The sequence below is a fragment of the Rhincodon typus genome, chromosome 46, assembly GCF_021869965.1.
Source record: "Rhincodon typus isolate 14 chromosome 46, sRhiTyp1.1, whole genome shotgun sequence".
Taxonomy (NCBI): Eukaryota; Metazoa; Chordata; class Chondrichthyes; order Orectolobiformes; family Rhincodontidae; genus Rhincodon; species Rhincodon typus.
In genome coordinates, this window is record NC_063377.1 from 10646192 (window position 1) to 10663822 (window position 17631).

Genomic DNA, 17631 nt, shown 5'->3' on the forward strand with positions numbered 1-17631 from the left:
CAACACAGACAGGGAATCCATCAACACAGACAGGGAATCCATCAACACAGACAGGGAACACTGATCACAGACAGGGAATCCCCCCCAACACAGACAGGGAATCCCTCCCCCCCAACACAGACAGGGAATCCCACCTCAACACAGACAGGGAATTCCACGCCCCCAACACAGACAGGGAATTCCACCCCCCCCAACACAGACAGGGAACCATCCCTTCATTGACAGAGAACACCTCCCCCAAATACAGACAGGGACTCACCCCCCAACACAGATAGGGAAACCCCCCCAACATAGACAGGGAATTCCTCCCCCCAGCACAGACAGGGAATCCCCCTCCCAACACAGACAGAGTACCCCCAACAGAGACAGGGAACCACCCCTTCATTGACAGGGAACACCTCCCCCAAACACTGACAGGGACTCACCCCCACTTCCCCCAGCACAGACAGGGAATCCCCGCAGCACAGACAGGGATCAAACCCCTGCAAAGACAGGGAACTGCCATCCACCGACACAGCCAGGGAACACCCCTCCCCATGCAGCCAGGGAATTCCACCACCCCCTCCCATACACACACACAGCCAGGGAATCCCTCCCACACAGCCAGGAAACCCCTCCCCAAGACAGTCAGGGATTCCCCCCAACAGAGCTGGAATCCCTCAACACAGACAGGGAACCACCACCCCCTCCAACAGAGACAGGGAATCCCCCAACACAGGCAGGGAACCCCCCACCCAGCCCAACACAGACAGGGAACCCCCCATGTAGCCCAACACAGACAGGGAACAACCCCCAACACAGCCAGGGAACTCCCCTCTCCACCCCGTCCATCACAGGCAGGAAACCCAACCCCCAACACAGGCAGGAAACTCCCCGAAGGCAGACAGGGACTCCCCAAACACAGACAGAGAACAGCCACCCAACAGAGACAGGGAACACACCCCAACACAGTCAGGGAATGCCCCCCCTCCCCAACACAGGTAGGGAATGCCGTCCCCCCCAACACAGATAGGGAACCTCTCACACATCCAGGGAACCACCCTACACCCACCCCCAACACAGCCAGGGAACCTGCCCAACACAGACAGGGAATCCCTCAGAGACAGGGTGCTGCACCCCCACCCCAACGAAGACAGGGAATCCCCCCCCGAACACAGACATGGGACCCTCCCCACACTGACAGGGAACGCCAATTATAGACAGAGAATCCCCCCTGAACACAGACATGGGACCCTCCCCACACTGACAGGGAACGCCAATCATAGACAGAGAATCCCCCCTGAACACAGAAAGGGAACACCCGTCCCAACACAGGCAGGGAATTCCCCCTGAACGCAGACAGTGATTTTCCCCCCTGCAACGCAGACAGGGACCCCCCTCCCCCGCCAAATGCAGATGGGGTACCCTGATCACAGACTTAAGCTCTGTAGTTCTGCCACACCCAGTCGTGTATGGTGCTGGATAATTAAACAAATCACTGGAGGAGGAGGTTCCACAACTATCCCCATCCTCAATGATGGGGGAGCCCAACAAATCAGTACAAAAGATAAAATGAAACATTTGCAGCAATCTTCAGCCGGAAGTGCCAAATGTATGATCCATCTCGGCCTCCTCCAGATGTCCCCAGCATCACAGATAGCAGTCTACAGCCAATTGGATTCACTCCATGTGATATAAAGAAAGTTGGAGACACTGGATACTGCAAAGGTTATGGGCCCTTACAACATTCCGGCAATAGTACTGAAGCCTTGTGCCCCAGAAATTGCCACACCCCAAGCTAGGCTCCCGACAATGTGGAAAAGTGTCCAAATATGTCCTGTACACAAAAAGGACAAATCCAACCCAGTCGATTACCACATTGTTAGTTTATTCTCGATCATCAGTAAAGTGATGGAAGGTGTCATCAACAGCACTTGTTCAGTAATAACCTGCTCAATGACGCCCAGTTTGGGTTCTGCCAGGGCCACTCAGCTCCTGACCTCATTACAGCGTCAGTTCAAATATGGGCAAAAGAGCTGAATTCCAGAGGTGAGGTGAGAGTGACAGCCCTTGATATCAAGGCTGCATTTGACCGAGTGTGACATCAAGGAGCCCGAGCAAAACTGGAAGCAGTGGGTATCGGGGCAAACTGTCCACTGGTTGGAGTCATATCTGACACATAGGATGTGCTTGTGGGAAGTCAATCATCTCAGCTCCAGGACATCTCTGCAGGAGTTCCTCATAGTATTATCCTAGGCCCAATCATTTTCAGCTGCTTCATCAATGACCTTCCCTCCATCATAAGACGAGAAAGAGGTTGTTCACCGACGATTGCACAATGTTCAGCACCATTTGCGATTCCTCAGACACTGAAGCGGTCCATGTTCAAATGCAACAAGAGACAGACAATATCCAGGTTTGGGCTGACGAGTGGCAAGTAACATTCATGTCACGCAAATGCCAGGCTATGACTATCTCCAATAAGAGACAATCTAAACACTGCCCCTTGACATTATCCCTACCATCAACACCCTGGGAGTTACTATTGACTAGAAACTCATCTGGACTTGCCAAATAAACACAGTGGCCTCAAGAGCAGGTCAGAGACTAGGAACACTATGGTGAGCAACTCACCTCCTGACTCCCCAATTCCTGACTACCATCTACAAGGCACAGATCAGGAGTGTGATGGAATACTCCCCACTTGTCTGGATGGCTGCAGCTCCAATAACACTGGAGAAGCTTGACACTGTCCAGGACAAAGCAACCTGCTTGTTTGCAATCACATTCAAAAACATTCACTCTCTTCACCACTGACACTCTGTGGCAGCAGTGTGTACTACCTTTAAGATGCACTGCAGAAATTCACCAAAGATCCTTAGACAACACCTTCAAAAAAAAACCACTTCCATCTCGAAGGCCAACACTACCAACTACACATTCTCCTCCAAGCCACTTCACCATCCGACTTGGAAATATACTGCCGTTCCTTCAGCATCATAGAGTCAAAATCCTGGGATTCCCTCCCTAAGGGCATTGTGGGTCAACCTACAGCACATGGACTGCAGTGGTTCAAGAAGGCAGCTCACCACCACCTTCTCGAGGGCAACTAGGGATAGGAAATAAATGCTGGCTCAGCTAGCAATGCCCACGTCCCATGATTGAATTAAAAAAACACAGACAGGGAAACCCGAACCCCTGATATTGAGCCATGAAACTGTGGATACACAATACCATTCACAAAAACTGGCCATTGCAGCCAATCACTGGATCCAGGCACTGGAAACAAATATCAGAAACTGAACTTGGGACACAGACTTTAGGAAAAGTCAGTGTATGCTGCAGACTGTTACAAGACAGCAGACAGTCAGGGCATAGAAAATGGTCACCAAAGCCAAGTAGTAGATATTGGACAACATTGGGGTTTGGGCACAGGACACCTATTCATGCAGGAAACTGAGCCTACAACCCTCATTCAACCTTGGGGAAAACACATGTTTAAGGAAAGACCTGAATCAGATTAAATCACAGATAAACACCTGACAGACTTTATAGCTTATGGAATGTCAAAAAGCCCTGAGAAAGATGTCCTGCCCAGTCTGTTAATCATTAAAAGTAGCTGTGGAAGTTTGTTAGTGGAGTTTTAGGGAAATAGTGCAGTTGAACTTAAATCATACCCATGTTCCTTACAGCATCGTCCCTCTGAAATGGACACTCCTGCAATGCACCAACACGGACCACTGTCCCTCCCAGGAATAACTTCAATTCCTCCAATGAGCCCTGAATACAGAACAAAAGCATCATTTCACTCATTCAATTATTTTATTTCTCTTTTATATAATGAACAAAATATATCTTTAAATCAAAACAATTGTCAACTCCTACAGATTAATTATGTAACTTGCTAATTGATGGATACCAGAAGTTCAGTTCCTGAATTAAGAATAATGGGTATAGCATCCTGAGATGACACACTGCAGATTCAGATTGTTGTGAGCCATTCATAATTCAGAACAAAACAGATCAACTAACCACACAAATACCGATCTTATAGCCTTTACAAAGACAAAGGAGATCAAAGCTGAGGGTTAAATATTCCAGGGCATGTGGTTTTTCAAAAGGACAGGCAGAAGGAAAAGAGGCTGGGCTACCTTCTTTAATACAAGATGAAGGGGAAACCAAGCCTGGCAAATCTTAGAATCCTTTGAGGAGGTAACAAGCTGGATCGATAAAGGAGATCAGTAGTTATAATATATTTGGATTTCCAAAAAACAAAAAAAAAAGTTGAATAAAGTACCACACATAGGATACTTACTAAGATCAGAGTCCATGATGCTAAGGAAGTTTATTAATGTGTATAGAGGGTTGGCTAACAAATAGAAGTTAGAGATGTTATGGTAAGTTGGCTCGCCGAGCTGGTTTGTTGTTCCACAGACGTTTCATTACCCTGCTGGGTAACATCATCAGTGCAGCCTCCGATGAAGCGCCGTTGTGTTTTCTCACCTGTTATTTAAACTCTGGTGTCTGTTGAGCTGGATTATCTTACTTCCGGTTTTCCTTCGCAATCGAGTGTATACAGGGTCTAGCTCTATGTGTTTATTGATGGCTTTCTTAGTGGAGAACAAGGCCTGTAGGAATTCCCGTGCCTGACTCTGCTTCGCCTGTGTGCCCTTGTGGTTAATTTCCTTCCTGTTTGTCCAATGTAGTGTTTGTCGCAGTCTTTGCAGGGAATCTTGTATACGACATTTGTCCTGTCCATAGTGGGTAGTGGGTCTTTGGTCTGGATGAGCAGTTGGCGTAGGGTTGATGTGGGTTTGCGTGCTACTGTAATGCCCAGCGGTTGTAGGAGTCTTGTGGTCAGTTCAGACGTGTTCCTGATCTAAGGTAGTGTGATGAGTGTGTCGGGGCGTGCAGTATCTTCCTGGTGTCATTTGTGTATTAGGCATCGTGTACACAAGAGTACACGAACATCAACTAGCAACAAAAAGATACGACCAATACTCACTCATCTCCATCCACATGGATAAGGAAAACAACCATATCAGTTGGGACATCATCAGGATCCTGGGACAGGCAAAGCAGAGACAAGCACAGGAATTCCTAGAAGCCTGGTACTCCACTAAGAAGGCCATCAACAAAACACATACAGCTAGATCCTTTATATACTCCATTGCGAAGGAAAACCGGAAGTTGGGTAACCCAGCTCAATGGACACTAGAGTTTAAATAACAGGCAGTAAAATATACTGGCGTTTCATCGGAGGCTGCACTGATGATGTTACTCAGCAGGGTAATGAAACGTCTGCAGAACAACGAACCAGCTCGGTGAGCCAACCAAACACAACACCCTCAACCCCAGCTACAAATCTACTCCAGAACCTTAGAGAAGATAGAGAGTTAGGATAGAGGGAGAAATTTTCAGGATGGCAACATGTAGCTAGTGGAGTACCACAGAGATCAGTGCTGGAGTTACAATTACTTACAGTATATATTAAATGACATGGATGTGGAAAGTGAATATACCTTAGCTAAGTTTACAGATGACACAAAAAAATAGCTGGGAAGGCAAGTGGTGAGATTGACACTACGAGTCTGTAGAGGCACACAGACAGGTTAGGTGAATGGGCAAAACTTAGCAGATGCAGGAAAATGTGAGTTTGTAGACTTTAGCAGGGAGAAGAAAGGAGCTGAATATTATTTAAATGAAGAGGGTCTGCAGAAACTTGCAGCACAGAGATATTTGGGAGTCCACTTGCATGAGTCACAAAAAACTCGCATCCAAGTTCAGCAAATATTAGGACGGCAAATACAATGTTGGCTCTTATTTCAAAGGGAATGGACTATAAAAGTAGAAAGGTTTTGCTAAAATTATACATGGAACTAGTCAGACCACACCCTATTCCCTTGCCTAAGGAAAGATGTACTAGCATTGGAGGCAGTACAGAGAAAGTTTACCAGGTTGATGTCACGTCTGGAGGGATTTTCTTATGAGGAGAGGTTTTGCAAATTAGGCCTGTACTCATCGGAGTTTAAAATAATCAGAGGGAACCTTATTGAAACATACAAGATTCTTAGGGGGAAGAGTTGAAACAGTAATTATGGAAAGGTTGCTTCCCCTTTTGGGAAAGTCATCATCTCTTGGAGTTGCCTTTTTTAAGTTAGAAATAAGGAGGAATTTCTTCTCTCAGAGGGTATGAATCTGTGGAATTCTTTATCACAGAGGAGTGGGACATTAAGTATACTCAAGGCTGAGATTGAGAGATTTTTAAATCAGTAAGGGAATAAGGATTATGGGGAAAGGCAGGAAAGTGGAGTTGATCCACAGTGATCTCATCGCATGGAAAGCAGACTCAAGGGCTGAGTGGCCTCTTCCTGCTTCAAGGTATAATGAACTAAGTGAGATATGAAAGGGTGGTTGTGAGTTCACAGCTGGTTATTGAGCCTCTCACACAGTAAGTGCAATGATTGTCAGCTGATAAAGTCAATAGCACATTGTTGGCTAATGCTGTTGCCTTCTCATCCTGTTTCTCACACTGTCCTTACACAGCCACTTCTTTGATCAATTGCACAGCTTTGATGTCTTTTTCAATGATAAATTGCAATCTTGGTAATAATTTAGCCTTTGTTTCCCATGTATTGATGTTAAGATAGCAGGTTTCCACAAACGCTTTCAGATTGTCTTGGATATATTTTCTATAGTCACCATGTGAACAGGTTTCCTGGTTAGTTCCAAGTAGTCAATCTGTTTGGTCTCGAGTCAGGAAATTCTGTCAATGTGTTCCAATCATCAAAGCTGAAGGGAGAACATCATAAGCTGCATACTTGGCAGGACAGAATCCTTGAAGACTCATGTCCATTGTTTTTGTCTTACCACTTTACCCACAAAATTCCTCTAAGACAGATGTGTAGGTCCTCATTGGGAATGATGATAATTGGGTGGAAGATATTGAAATTGTGAGTGATGGCTAATTGGGTGGATGAGTGAATCAGTAGGCCAGCCTTCTCGGACCCTGAGGTCAAATAGCCAGCTCCTCACAGGATCAGGAGCGGTTGAATTCGGATGAGTGGAGAAGATTGCTGCTCCTGCCCGATCAAAATCTTTGCAGAGCAGGAAATCCTTGTCATCATCTGATCAGTAAACAGCATTAGCAGTTAAGGCATGGGTGGGGGTTGGGTGAGAAGGAGGGCTGAATGGCTCCTTTTTTAATATCATGTATTGATACTGAACAGTTCACACAATCCCAACCTGCTGTGAGTTGTTAATGTTGCTCTGTTATCCAATCCTATACAAGAAATCCTTGTCCTCATCATGATCTAGTGAAGTTTAGGAAGATCATGTCACACTTTGCATTTTAGCCAGCAGGACCAGGTAACGGGATGAGTATTCCAGGGTTAATCCAGGTTACTCAAAAACTAGGCAGGCCAAGACATACTCAGATTCCATCAACTCTCCCCAGGATTCATTGTTTCTAGTACTTCACCCCATTTACCTCTTCATCCAAGCACATAGCCCATCTCCCACCTCCCATCTCCTCAGTCTTCCTGAGCTGCTGAGAGTCTCTGTCTAATTGACAAGGTGTTTGCTCACAAGGACTGGGAAACATCCAGTTGCCCCTGGAAAGGATGCTGTGAGAGCTAACTAGCTGTGATCACTGACCAAGTTGCTGTACTTTCCATTTGTTTCATGGCTTGAGCTCACCTGCATCCGTGTGTAAGCCCTGTGACCAGTCCGTACATCGATCGTGTCTGCTTGCTCTGGAGGGATAGTCACCATCGCTGGGAGCCCCACACTGGAATCCATCTGTCTGCAGTCAACATACAGCTCCATGGTGATCAGGTCATGCTGGAGGCCACTGATCCTCAGGATGATGGAGTGAGGGTTTCCATCTGACAAGTTTGCATTTTGTAAATTCACAGACTGAGTCTTCCCATCTTCTCTCAGGTAGCGGACAAGCACTATGTAGAAGTGAGAGTTAACACATTAATCAGCTGCTCTTTTTCCTTTCCTTATTCCACCCTGCCATATCCTCACCATCATCTCTCCTTTCCTCCCATCCCCCTCACTACGCCATCCTCTTCATACCCCCTAACATGGCACTATCCCTATCACAATGGTAACATTTATGATGCCCATTTCTTACCTCTGTTGATCTTGCCCATCACAGTGACCTCCAGGTATCTCATGTTGTCTCTCTTGGCATAGAACCCCAGCAGAATACCACCCTGTCTGGGTGGCAGCCTGAATACAGACAGGACAAAGAGCTCATTCACCGTTAGAATCTCTGTGGCCAGTTTCTCCACTATTGAGGCCTCTTGTTTCACATTGTGCACTGATCCAAAATCAATCACTGCTGGGACAGAGATAGAAGGAACGGTCAAAGCAGAAAGACAACTGAACAATGGAAATCCAAAGAAGAAAAAAATATGGAAATGTGCTCAACTTAAATCACAATTGAAGGACAGACATTCACTGAGGTAAACTGAAGATGATGTTTTCTCATAGCACCTCTCAATGTCCACCCTTTGACTCCAAATATAATGGGGGAAGCCACCTGAGGTTATTAACCAGAAAGTGATACCATTGGCTGAACTATACAGAACTATTAATTATTGTAAGCTGTTCTGAAGAAGGGTCACTGAACCCGAAATGTTAACTCTGACTTGTCTCAGATTGTCAGATGCTGCCAGACCTGCTAAGCCTTTCCAGCAATTTCTACTTTTGTTTCTGATTTCCAGCATCTGCAGTTCTTTTGGTTTTTAAGTCATTGTAAGCTCTTTATCAGGTATTGGTAAAATTTACTGGGAGGTGCAGTGTTTCATAATTATGAATTATGAACTATAAATCAATTAAGCTATTATTCATCAGCTAAGTCACTATGAAATTAGCAGGGAAGGTGATGCGTTGTGACTGTGGGATGTGGCAGTCTCTGGATGCCAGTGTGATCCAGAGTGAACACATGTGTAGTTTGTGTCAGCTGATGCAGGAACTTCAGCTCAGAGCCAATGGACTGCAGACTGAGCTATAGAAGCAGTGTGAAGGGGGACATTATCTGGACACCTCATTCTACGTTGTGGTAACACTCCTGTGGATACAGTTATCTGATTCGACCAGTAGTCAGCGACAGGGGAGTACAACTACCAGTGAGGCAGCTAAGGGGACCCAAACAGCAGGAGCACAGGAGCCTCAGTCTTTGCAAAGTGTCCAACAGATTTGAGATACTTTCAATTTGTTTTAATGAGAGTAAGTGCTTCTAGGAGAATGAGCTAATTGATCAGGGCACCGTGGTGCCATTCAACAAAGGCAGCAGAAAGGAATTTAGTGGCAATAGGGGACAGTGTAATGCCATTGTTCTCTGAGGCAAAGGGCATGCATCCAGACAACTATATTGTCTGTCCAGTGCCAGGGTTTGGGATATCAGCCTCTGGTCTGGAGAGGAACTGGCAGTGGGAGGAGGAGGCTCCAGTGGTTGTACATCAGTACCAATGACATAGATAGAATTAGGAAAGAGGTTCTACTGAGGGAGTGAGAAGCTAGGTGCTAAATTAGAAAGCAGAACATCAAAGGTAATAATCTTTGAATTACTACATGAGCCATATGCAATATGGCGATGGCGTAGTGGTATTATCACTGGTCTGTTAATCCATAGACCCAGATAATGTTCTGGGGACCTGGGTTAGAATCCCACCATGGCAGATGATGGAATTTGAATTCAATAAAATATCTGGAACTAAGAGTCTAATGATGACCATGAAACCATTGCTGATTGTCAGGAAAAACCCATCTGGTTCACTAATGTCCTTTAGGGAAGGAAACTGCCATCCTTACCTGGTCTGGCCTACATGTGACTCCAGACCCACAGCAATGTGGTTGACTCTTAACTGCCCTCTGGGCAATTAGGGATGGGCAATAAATGCTGCCTAGCCAGCGACGCCCTCATCCCGTGAATGAATAAAATGAATAATGGAATTGGCATTGAGCAAATGAGTTCAGAGAAATTCATATGTGCCTCAAGATCTGGTGTGAGAGAGCTTGGTTCTGGCTCTTTGGGCACTAGCATCAGTGCTGGGAAAAGGGGAATCTGAGGCACTGGAACCAAAACTCCTTCCAAGATTTGTGGAAGTCAATATGTCAACACGTCGACTGGGGTGACCGGAACCTCAGAGGGACTGCACAGCAATGCAGCTTAAAGAAATATTAGTAGGATGTTGTACAACTGAATGGTGCTGGGACTGGAGTTCCAGCAAACCGCATAACTAAGGAGGTGGATAAAGCTTTAAATTAAACAAGAGGGGGTCGTTCAAGGTTGGATATATGTCAGCACAACAGAATAGTAATATAGGAAATGAACGTCAGAGAATGGAAGGAAAGGATACAAAGAGAAAATCCACAGAATGCACCAATAATCAAGAGTAAATGTTACAAGATAAGACAAGGATAAAACTAAAGGCATTGTGTGTGAATACACACAGCACTCAAAGCAAATGAATTGATAACACACAGTGAAGTAATAAATGTGATCTGATAGCGATTAGGGAAATGTGCTTGGTGTATGACAAGGATTTGGGTCCTGAATATCGGAGAGTCTGTGACAGTCAAGAAGAATAGGAAGCTTGGTAGAGGTGGAGGGGTGGCACTGTTCATCAAGTATGGCATTAGTAAAACACTGAGAGATGACTTTACTTCAGGAGATTGGGATGTAGTTTGAGTGGTCAACAGCAATCACCTCCCCCCACCCTTCCCCCCACCACCCTCAACAGAATCACAATGTGGGAGAAAGTAAAAGAATATTGGGTCCTTGTGATAAAAAGACAGCAATAACCATGGGTGTTTTTAATCCATATTATCAACTGGAAAAATCAGATTAACAATGGTAGCCTAGTTGAAGATGAAATCATACAATGATTTCAAGACAGTTTCTAAGAGCACCACATTCTGGAATCAATCAAGGAGCAGTTTATATTAGACTTGTGATCAGGTAACGTGACAGGATTAATGAATTACCTCAGAGTAAAAGCATCAGTGCAGCAGTGACCACAGTATGATTGAATTTTACATCTGGTTTGACAGGGAGAAGGGTGGGTCTAAGACTAGTAGTTTAAACTTAAACAAGGGCAACTATGTGAGCATGAAAGTTGAAGTAAACTAGGAGATACATCAATACAGAAGCAGTGGCAGACATTTAAGGAGAAGTTCTAGAATAGGAAAATAGAAAATAGGAACAGGAGGCAGCCATTTGGCCCATTCAGCCCACTTTACTAGTCAACATTATCCTGGCTGATCCTCTATTTCAATGCCATATTCCTACCCTATCCCCATACTCCTTGATTCTTTTAGCCTCTAGAAATCTTCTTTTTTTGCCTAGACATAATTAGTGATTTGGCCTCTACAGCCTCTTCTGTGGTAGAGAAGTCCATTGTTTTTCCATCCTCTGAGTAATAAAATTTTTCATCTCTGTCCGAACTAGCTAGGTATCCTGAGACTGTGACCCTTTGTCCTAGAACCCTTGAATCAGCAGAAACATCCTCCCTGCATCCAGTCTGTCCAGCTGTGCCAGAATTGTATACATTTCAACAAGATCTCTTCTCACATTTCTAAACTCCAGTGAATACAAGCCCAGTTGATCTAACACATGACAATTATGTTATTCCAAGAAGCAGTCTGGTGAACATTCACTGAACTCCCTCTATGGAAAATATACCTCTTATTAGGTAAAAAGATCAAAACAGTACATAATACTCCAGCTGTAATCTCACCAAGTCCTGTAGGACTATGCAGTAAGAATTCCTTGTTCCTGAGTTCAAATCCTCTTGCAATGACGGGCCAACATACCAATTGCCATCCTAACTGTCTGCTGCACCTGCTTGCCTACTATCGGTGACTGGTGTACAAGTAAACCCAGATCCCACTATACATAACTGTTCCCAACGTATCACCATTTGAAGAATACTCTGCCTTTCTGCTTTTCTATCAAAGTGAACAACTTCACATTTATCCAATGTTATACTGCATCTTAAAATTAAATCTACAATTTAAATTTTGTTGTTGTGAACTTTGAGCAGGTTCATTTTCAAAGGTTCCATTAAAAGAGCACCTAATTAAGAATGAGGTGAACGTGGATCCTCAATAATGGACTCAGATAGGCCCTTTGTGTTTTGGTGCATATATAAGGAGCCAAGTTAGAATGACTTTTATCAGATCAGTCATGGTTTCATTGAAAGGCAAAGCAGACTCAATGGGCTAAATGGCCTGCTTCTGCTCCAGTATTTTATTGAGCGTAGCCTACAATAGAGTGCTGCAGCGTACAGGATGGAGAGGCAGAGTCGATAAAATGTAGAGCTGGAGGGGCAGAGTCGATAAAATGTAGAGCTGGAGGGGCACAACAGGTCAGACAGCATTAGAGGAGCAAGAAAGTCAACATTTCGGGTCTGAACCCTTCATCAGGACTGGGGAAGGGAAAGGGAGCTCAGAATTAAATAGAACGGGGGGTGGTGGGGCTGGGGTGAAGGTAAATGGGATGATGATAAGTGGATGCAGGTAGAAGGTTGCAGAGATTGATCAGTGGGAAGGGTGGAGCAGATAGGTGAGAAGGAAGATAGACAGGTTGTGTCAGGTCAAGGAGGTGGGGATGAGAGGGACATAGAGAGATTTTAAAACTGGTGAACTCTATATTGAGGCCAATCTCCAAATCCAACGCATCATCCTTCACCATTTTCATCACCTGCAATTGGACCTCACCATTAAAAAGATATTTCGTTCCCCACCCCTATCTGCTTTCTGTAGAGACCGCTTATTCTGCAACTCCCTCATCAGCTCCACACTCCCCAGCAAACTTTCCCTGCAACTGCTCAAAGTGCTACACCTGCCCCTACACCTCTCCTCTCGCCTCACAGGTTAATCCTTTCAAATCCAGCAGAGATTAACCTGTAGGTCTTCTGTTGCTCCCGATGTGATCTCCTCTATATTGGAGAAACAAAGCACAGACTTGGTGACTGATTCGCGGAGTTTCTGCACTCTGTACGCTCCGATCAACACAATCTTCCAGTTGCCAGCCACTTCAACACCACCTTCCACTCCCTTGGCGACATGTCCATCCTGGGCCTCCTCTACTATCAAAATGAGGCCGCACAGAAACTGGAGGAACAACACCTTATATTTTGCCTTGGGAGCTTATAGCCCAATGACCTCAACATTGAGTTCACGAGCTTCAAGATCTCCCCACCCCCTGTCCTCATCCCATGTCCAGCCCTCCCTCTCATCTCCGCCTCCTTGACCTGACAAAACCTGTCCATCTTTCTTCTCACCAATCTGCTCTACCCTTCACACTGACCAATCTCTACAATCCCCATCTGCATCCAACTTCCCCATCCCACCCACCTTCCCCAGCCCCATCCCCCCATTTACTTCTGAGCTCCCTTCACCCTTCCCAGTCCTGATGACAGGTCCAGACCCAAAACGTCAATTTTCCTGCTCCTCCAGCTCCACATTTTATTGATTCTGACTTCCAGCATCTGCAGTCCTTACTATCTCCTAGTCACTGAAGAAGGGGCAGGCTCGGTTGCTTTTGCCTAAACAAAGCAGCTGATTAGTGGCTATTTACAGTCAATGAAGTAAAGACAAGGCCATCAGTTGTGTTCCAGTATCTAGTCTTACTCTCTCTTTCCTAATAGTTTGTTATATATAAGGTTGATACTGGTGTACAAAAAAATGAAAAATTACAATAAAGTGTAAAGAAGGATAAGGGCAGCCAATACATGGGAATAAACAGATCTGTACAATCTCCTCCAAGCCACGAGTGAATAAAGAGTGGACAAGGTCAGAAATCACACAAAACCAGGTTATAGTCCAACAGGTTTATTTGAAAACACAAGCTTTCGAAGCTCTGCTTCTTCCTCAGGCATAGCGTAAACACTTCAGTCAGACCCACAATGCTGTTAGGCAGGGAGTTCCAAGATTTTGACCCAATGACATGAAGGAACAGCGATATATTTTCAAGTCAGGATGGTGAATGGCTGGGAGGGAAACTTGCAGCTGGTGGTGTTTCCATATATCTGCTGTTCTTGTCTTTCGAGATGGAAGTGGTGGTGGTCTTGGAAGGTGCTGTCTAAGGACTTTTGTTGAGTTGCTGTAGTACATCTGGTAGATAGTATACACTACAACTACTGAGTGTTGGTGGTGGTGGGAGTGAATGTTTAGGGATGTGGTGCCAATCAAGCAGGAGCTTATTTGTCCTGGATGATGTTGAGCTTCTTGGGCATTGTTGGGGCTGCACCCATCCAGGTGAGTGGGCAGTATTCCATCACACTCTTGATCCATGCCTTGTATTTGGTGTAACTGGCTTTGGGGATTCAGGAGGTGAGTTACCCACTGCAAGACTCCTAGCCTCGGACCTGCACCTGCAGCTACAAGTTTCTGGTCAGCAGTAATACCCTAGAATGTTGATAACGAGGGATTCAGTGATGTAAAGCCTTTGATGTGAAGAGTGATAGTTAGATTCTCTCTTGTTGGAGATGGTCATTGCCTGGTATTTGTGTGGCACAGATGTTACACTCTCAAGTGCTGGATAAGGACCAGGCAAGGGCCATCTCCAACAAGAGATAATCTATCCATTGTCCTGTGATTCACATCTGTTGCGTTTACAGCATGAGGAACTCTGGATCGGAGTTGACGAGATGGAATTCAAGCTACAGACATTGCACCATGAGGAAGCGGAAGGTTACTGGCCACTATGCTCCGGAAGGCGGTAATAGCCCTAAGATCAGGTCTTTCAAATATGGTCTGTGATCAAGGACTGGATGATGTGACTGCAGATGAAGCGAGTATTGGAAGCCAAGGGGCAGCTCTCGATGTGCCTCTGTTTGTACAACTGTCCAATAGTATTAAGCCATTCAAGTGGGGAGGAGGCAATAGGGAACGTTCTTGTGGTAGGTGATAATACAACTGGGGGAATAGATATTGTTCTCCGCAGCCATGAGTGAGAGTCCTGAAGGTTGTGTAGCCTGCTAGGTTGTAGGGTTCAGGACATCTGGCAAAGCGTAAGTAAAATTAAGGAATTAAACAGGAGATAGAGGGATTGGTCACACGATGCAAGGAAACCAATCTGTTTCTCAATGTCAGCAAAACTAAAGAACTGAGCATTGACTTCAGAAAGAAAGGAGGAGAGCACGCCCCATCTAATCAATGGAACTGAGGTTGAGAGGGTGGAGAGCATTAAATTCCTCGCAGTGACAATAACCTGTCCTGGACTTCCCATGTAAATGCAACAGCCAAGAAGGCACAACAACACCTCTTCTTCCTCAGGCAGCTCAGGAAATTTGCCTTGTTCATAAGATCCCTCACCATCTTCTACAGAAGCACCATTGAAAGCACGCTGTCCAGGTGCATAACGGCCTGGTACGGCAACTGTTCTGCCCAGGACCATAAGGAACTACAGAAGGTGGTGTGCACAGCCCAGACCATTACAAAAGCCAACCTCCCATCCATGGACTCTATTTACACAGCTCGCTGCTGTGGAAAGGTGGCCAACATCATCAAAGACCCATCGCACCCTGGTAATGTTCCCCTACAACCTCTTCCCTCAGGCAGAAGATACAGAAGCCTGAACACACGCACAAGCGAGTTCAGGAACAGCTTCTTTCTGGCCGTTATTAGCCTCTCAAATGGACTCTAGCCTCAAATAATGTAGCCTGTATGCCTCCAAGTCTTTTTGATCTGTGTATCCTTTGCTTGCTGTGATCTGCCTGTACAACCCATAAACAAAGCTTTTCACTGTATTTCGGTGCACGTGACAACAAAATCAATCAATCTCAAGGATTGGTGTGGAAGGAATGGGTTCACTTCATGGGCATTTGTGCCAGTACTGGGGCACCCATCAGATCACACCTAAAATAAACAGTTTTGTTCCCCTTAATGAATAACAGATACACTAGTGTTGGGGCAGTCCAGAGAAGAATCATTAAGTTGATCCTGAGTATGGAGGGACTGTCTTAAGGTGGTGGTGGTGGTGGTGATGGTGGTGGTGGTGGTGGTGGTGGTGGGGGCGGGGTTGAGGTTGAGAAAGGCCTATATTCATTGGAGGTAAATGTTCTGAGGAAGGGTCACTGGACCCGAAACCTTAACCCTGTTTTCTCCTCCACAGATGCTGCCAGACCTGCTGAGCTTTTCCAGCAACTTTGTTTTTGTTCCTATATTCATTGGAGTTTACGTGAGTGAGAGGAGGCCTTATTGAAAAACAGAAGATTCTTGGAAGGCTAAGGGTTTAAGGTTTGAGAATTTGGTTCCTGTGGGTTGGGATTAAGGTGCTTGTTAGTTATTTAGCTCCTCCAGCTGTGGTTGCATCACACAGAGTCCAGGGCTGTCTGTCACTGCCCCAAAGTTTGTTTGCATCTTTGGATGAATCTAAGAATTGCCATTTAATGCGAAAAAAACGCAATAACTGCCATCTGTAGATGTTAGCACTGGCACCTTCTGAGTTTACATATGCTTCCTCTCCTGACTTCATCCTTGAAAGGGCAAGCTCTGATTTTCCTAATCCCCCAGACGCTCCGGCCAGTGGAAATGGGTTTAAATACAGAGGACGCTGTGAAATGTGCTGAAGCCCCGAGCCTGAGGAAGAGTTTCTCTCTGTCTCTGCACAGAGGCTGCCAGACCTGCGGAGATTTCTCCTGCACTCTTGTTTGTTTCAGATTCCCAGCATCTGTTGAGTTTTGCTTTCATTCGAGCGGAACTTGATTCTCTGTTTCCTTAACCGAACGCCCCGGCGTGTTAACGACGCTATATAAATGAATACAAGTTGATTTCATTACCCTTGCTAGGTAAACAGACACAGACTTTGGGAATCCCCTGTGGTAATACTATTCCTGTATTCCAGGTTTCCCCCCCCAACCCCCTAGCCAAGAGAGCTGAGGTTTGGGGAGGAACCAGACACCGGATTTCAAATCCGAGTTCAGGACGATGTTGAAGTGGGGAAAGTCTGCAGTTTGAAATGACTCTGCCAATTCCCTGTCCTCTCATCCCCACACAGGCCAGCACTGTGTCCTGGGAACGGGGCAAGTAACGGTCAGAGGCAGGATCCCAAAACGCTTCGATCCCGGGAAAGCCCTCGGCCGCCCAAGGAAACTTTTCCGAGACTGGAAGCTGCGGGCAGCTTCAGTTTTACCCCTTCTCTTACCTCGCATTTCTTGGCGGGCTGCACTCATTCTGCAAAGCGCAAGCAACAACAACGGGAGTAAACCTAGAGCCATGGCCGCCCGCCGGGACACGAAGCCCGAGATAGAGAAAAGAAACCGGCTGCACGGTGCAGGGCGGCCGCTGTGTGTGAGCCTCGGGAAGGGAGACGGAGAGGGAGGGGAGAGGGAGGGGAGACAGGGAGGGCAGGAGAGGCGGGGAGAAGGGAGGGAAGACGGGACAGGGGAGGGGTAATGGAGAGATAGGGGCAGGAGAAGGTAGATGAGGGGAGGGGAAACAGGGTCAGGGGAGAGAGGGGAGAGGTAGGAAGGGAAGATGGGGAGGGGAAGCTCAGGCCGTCTCCGGGAAAGCAGCGAGCTCTGTGTGTCTTTCCCACCGTCAATCAGCCTCTGTCAGCCAAGAGCCGAGCCAGCCCATCAGCAGGAGCAACCCCAGGCAGGAAGACCACTCCCGGAGTAAACCGGGAGC

The 17631-nt window shown here is 46.1% G+C and overlaps 1 protein-coding gene across 1 annotated transcript in view; it reads right to left on the bottom strand.

The window, feature by feature from the left end:
* LOC109923310 (thrombospondin-3-like) overlaps positions 1-17331 on the bottom strand; it is a 77266-nt gene extending 59935 nt beyond the window's left edge. Inside the window, exons 1-4 of the mRNA XM_048620325.1 lie at positions 17147-17331; positions 8120-8329; positions 7678-7934; positions 3657-3759 (exon numbers count right to left, since the gene is read on the bottom strand). Coding sequence (XP_048476282.1) covers positions 3657-3759; positions 7678-7934; positions 8120-8329; positions 17147-17219 — 643 coding nt within the window. The 5' untranslated portion in view covers positions 17220-17331. The remainder of the gene's footprint in view (positions 1-3656; positions 3760-7677; positions 7935-8119; positions 8330-17146) is intronic.
* Between the last annotated feature and the right edge of the window lie 300 nt (positions 17332-17631).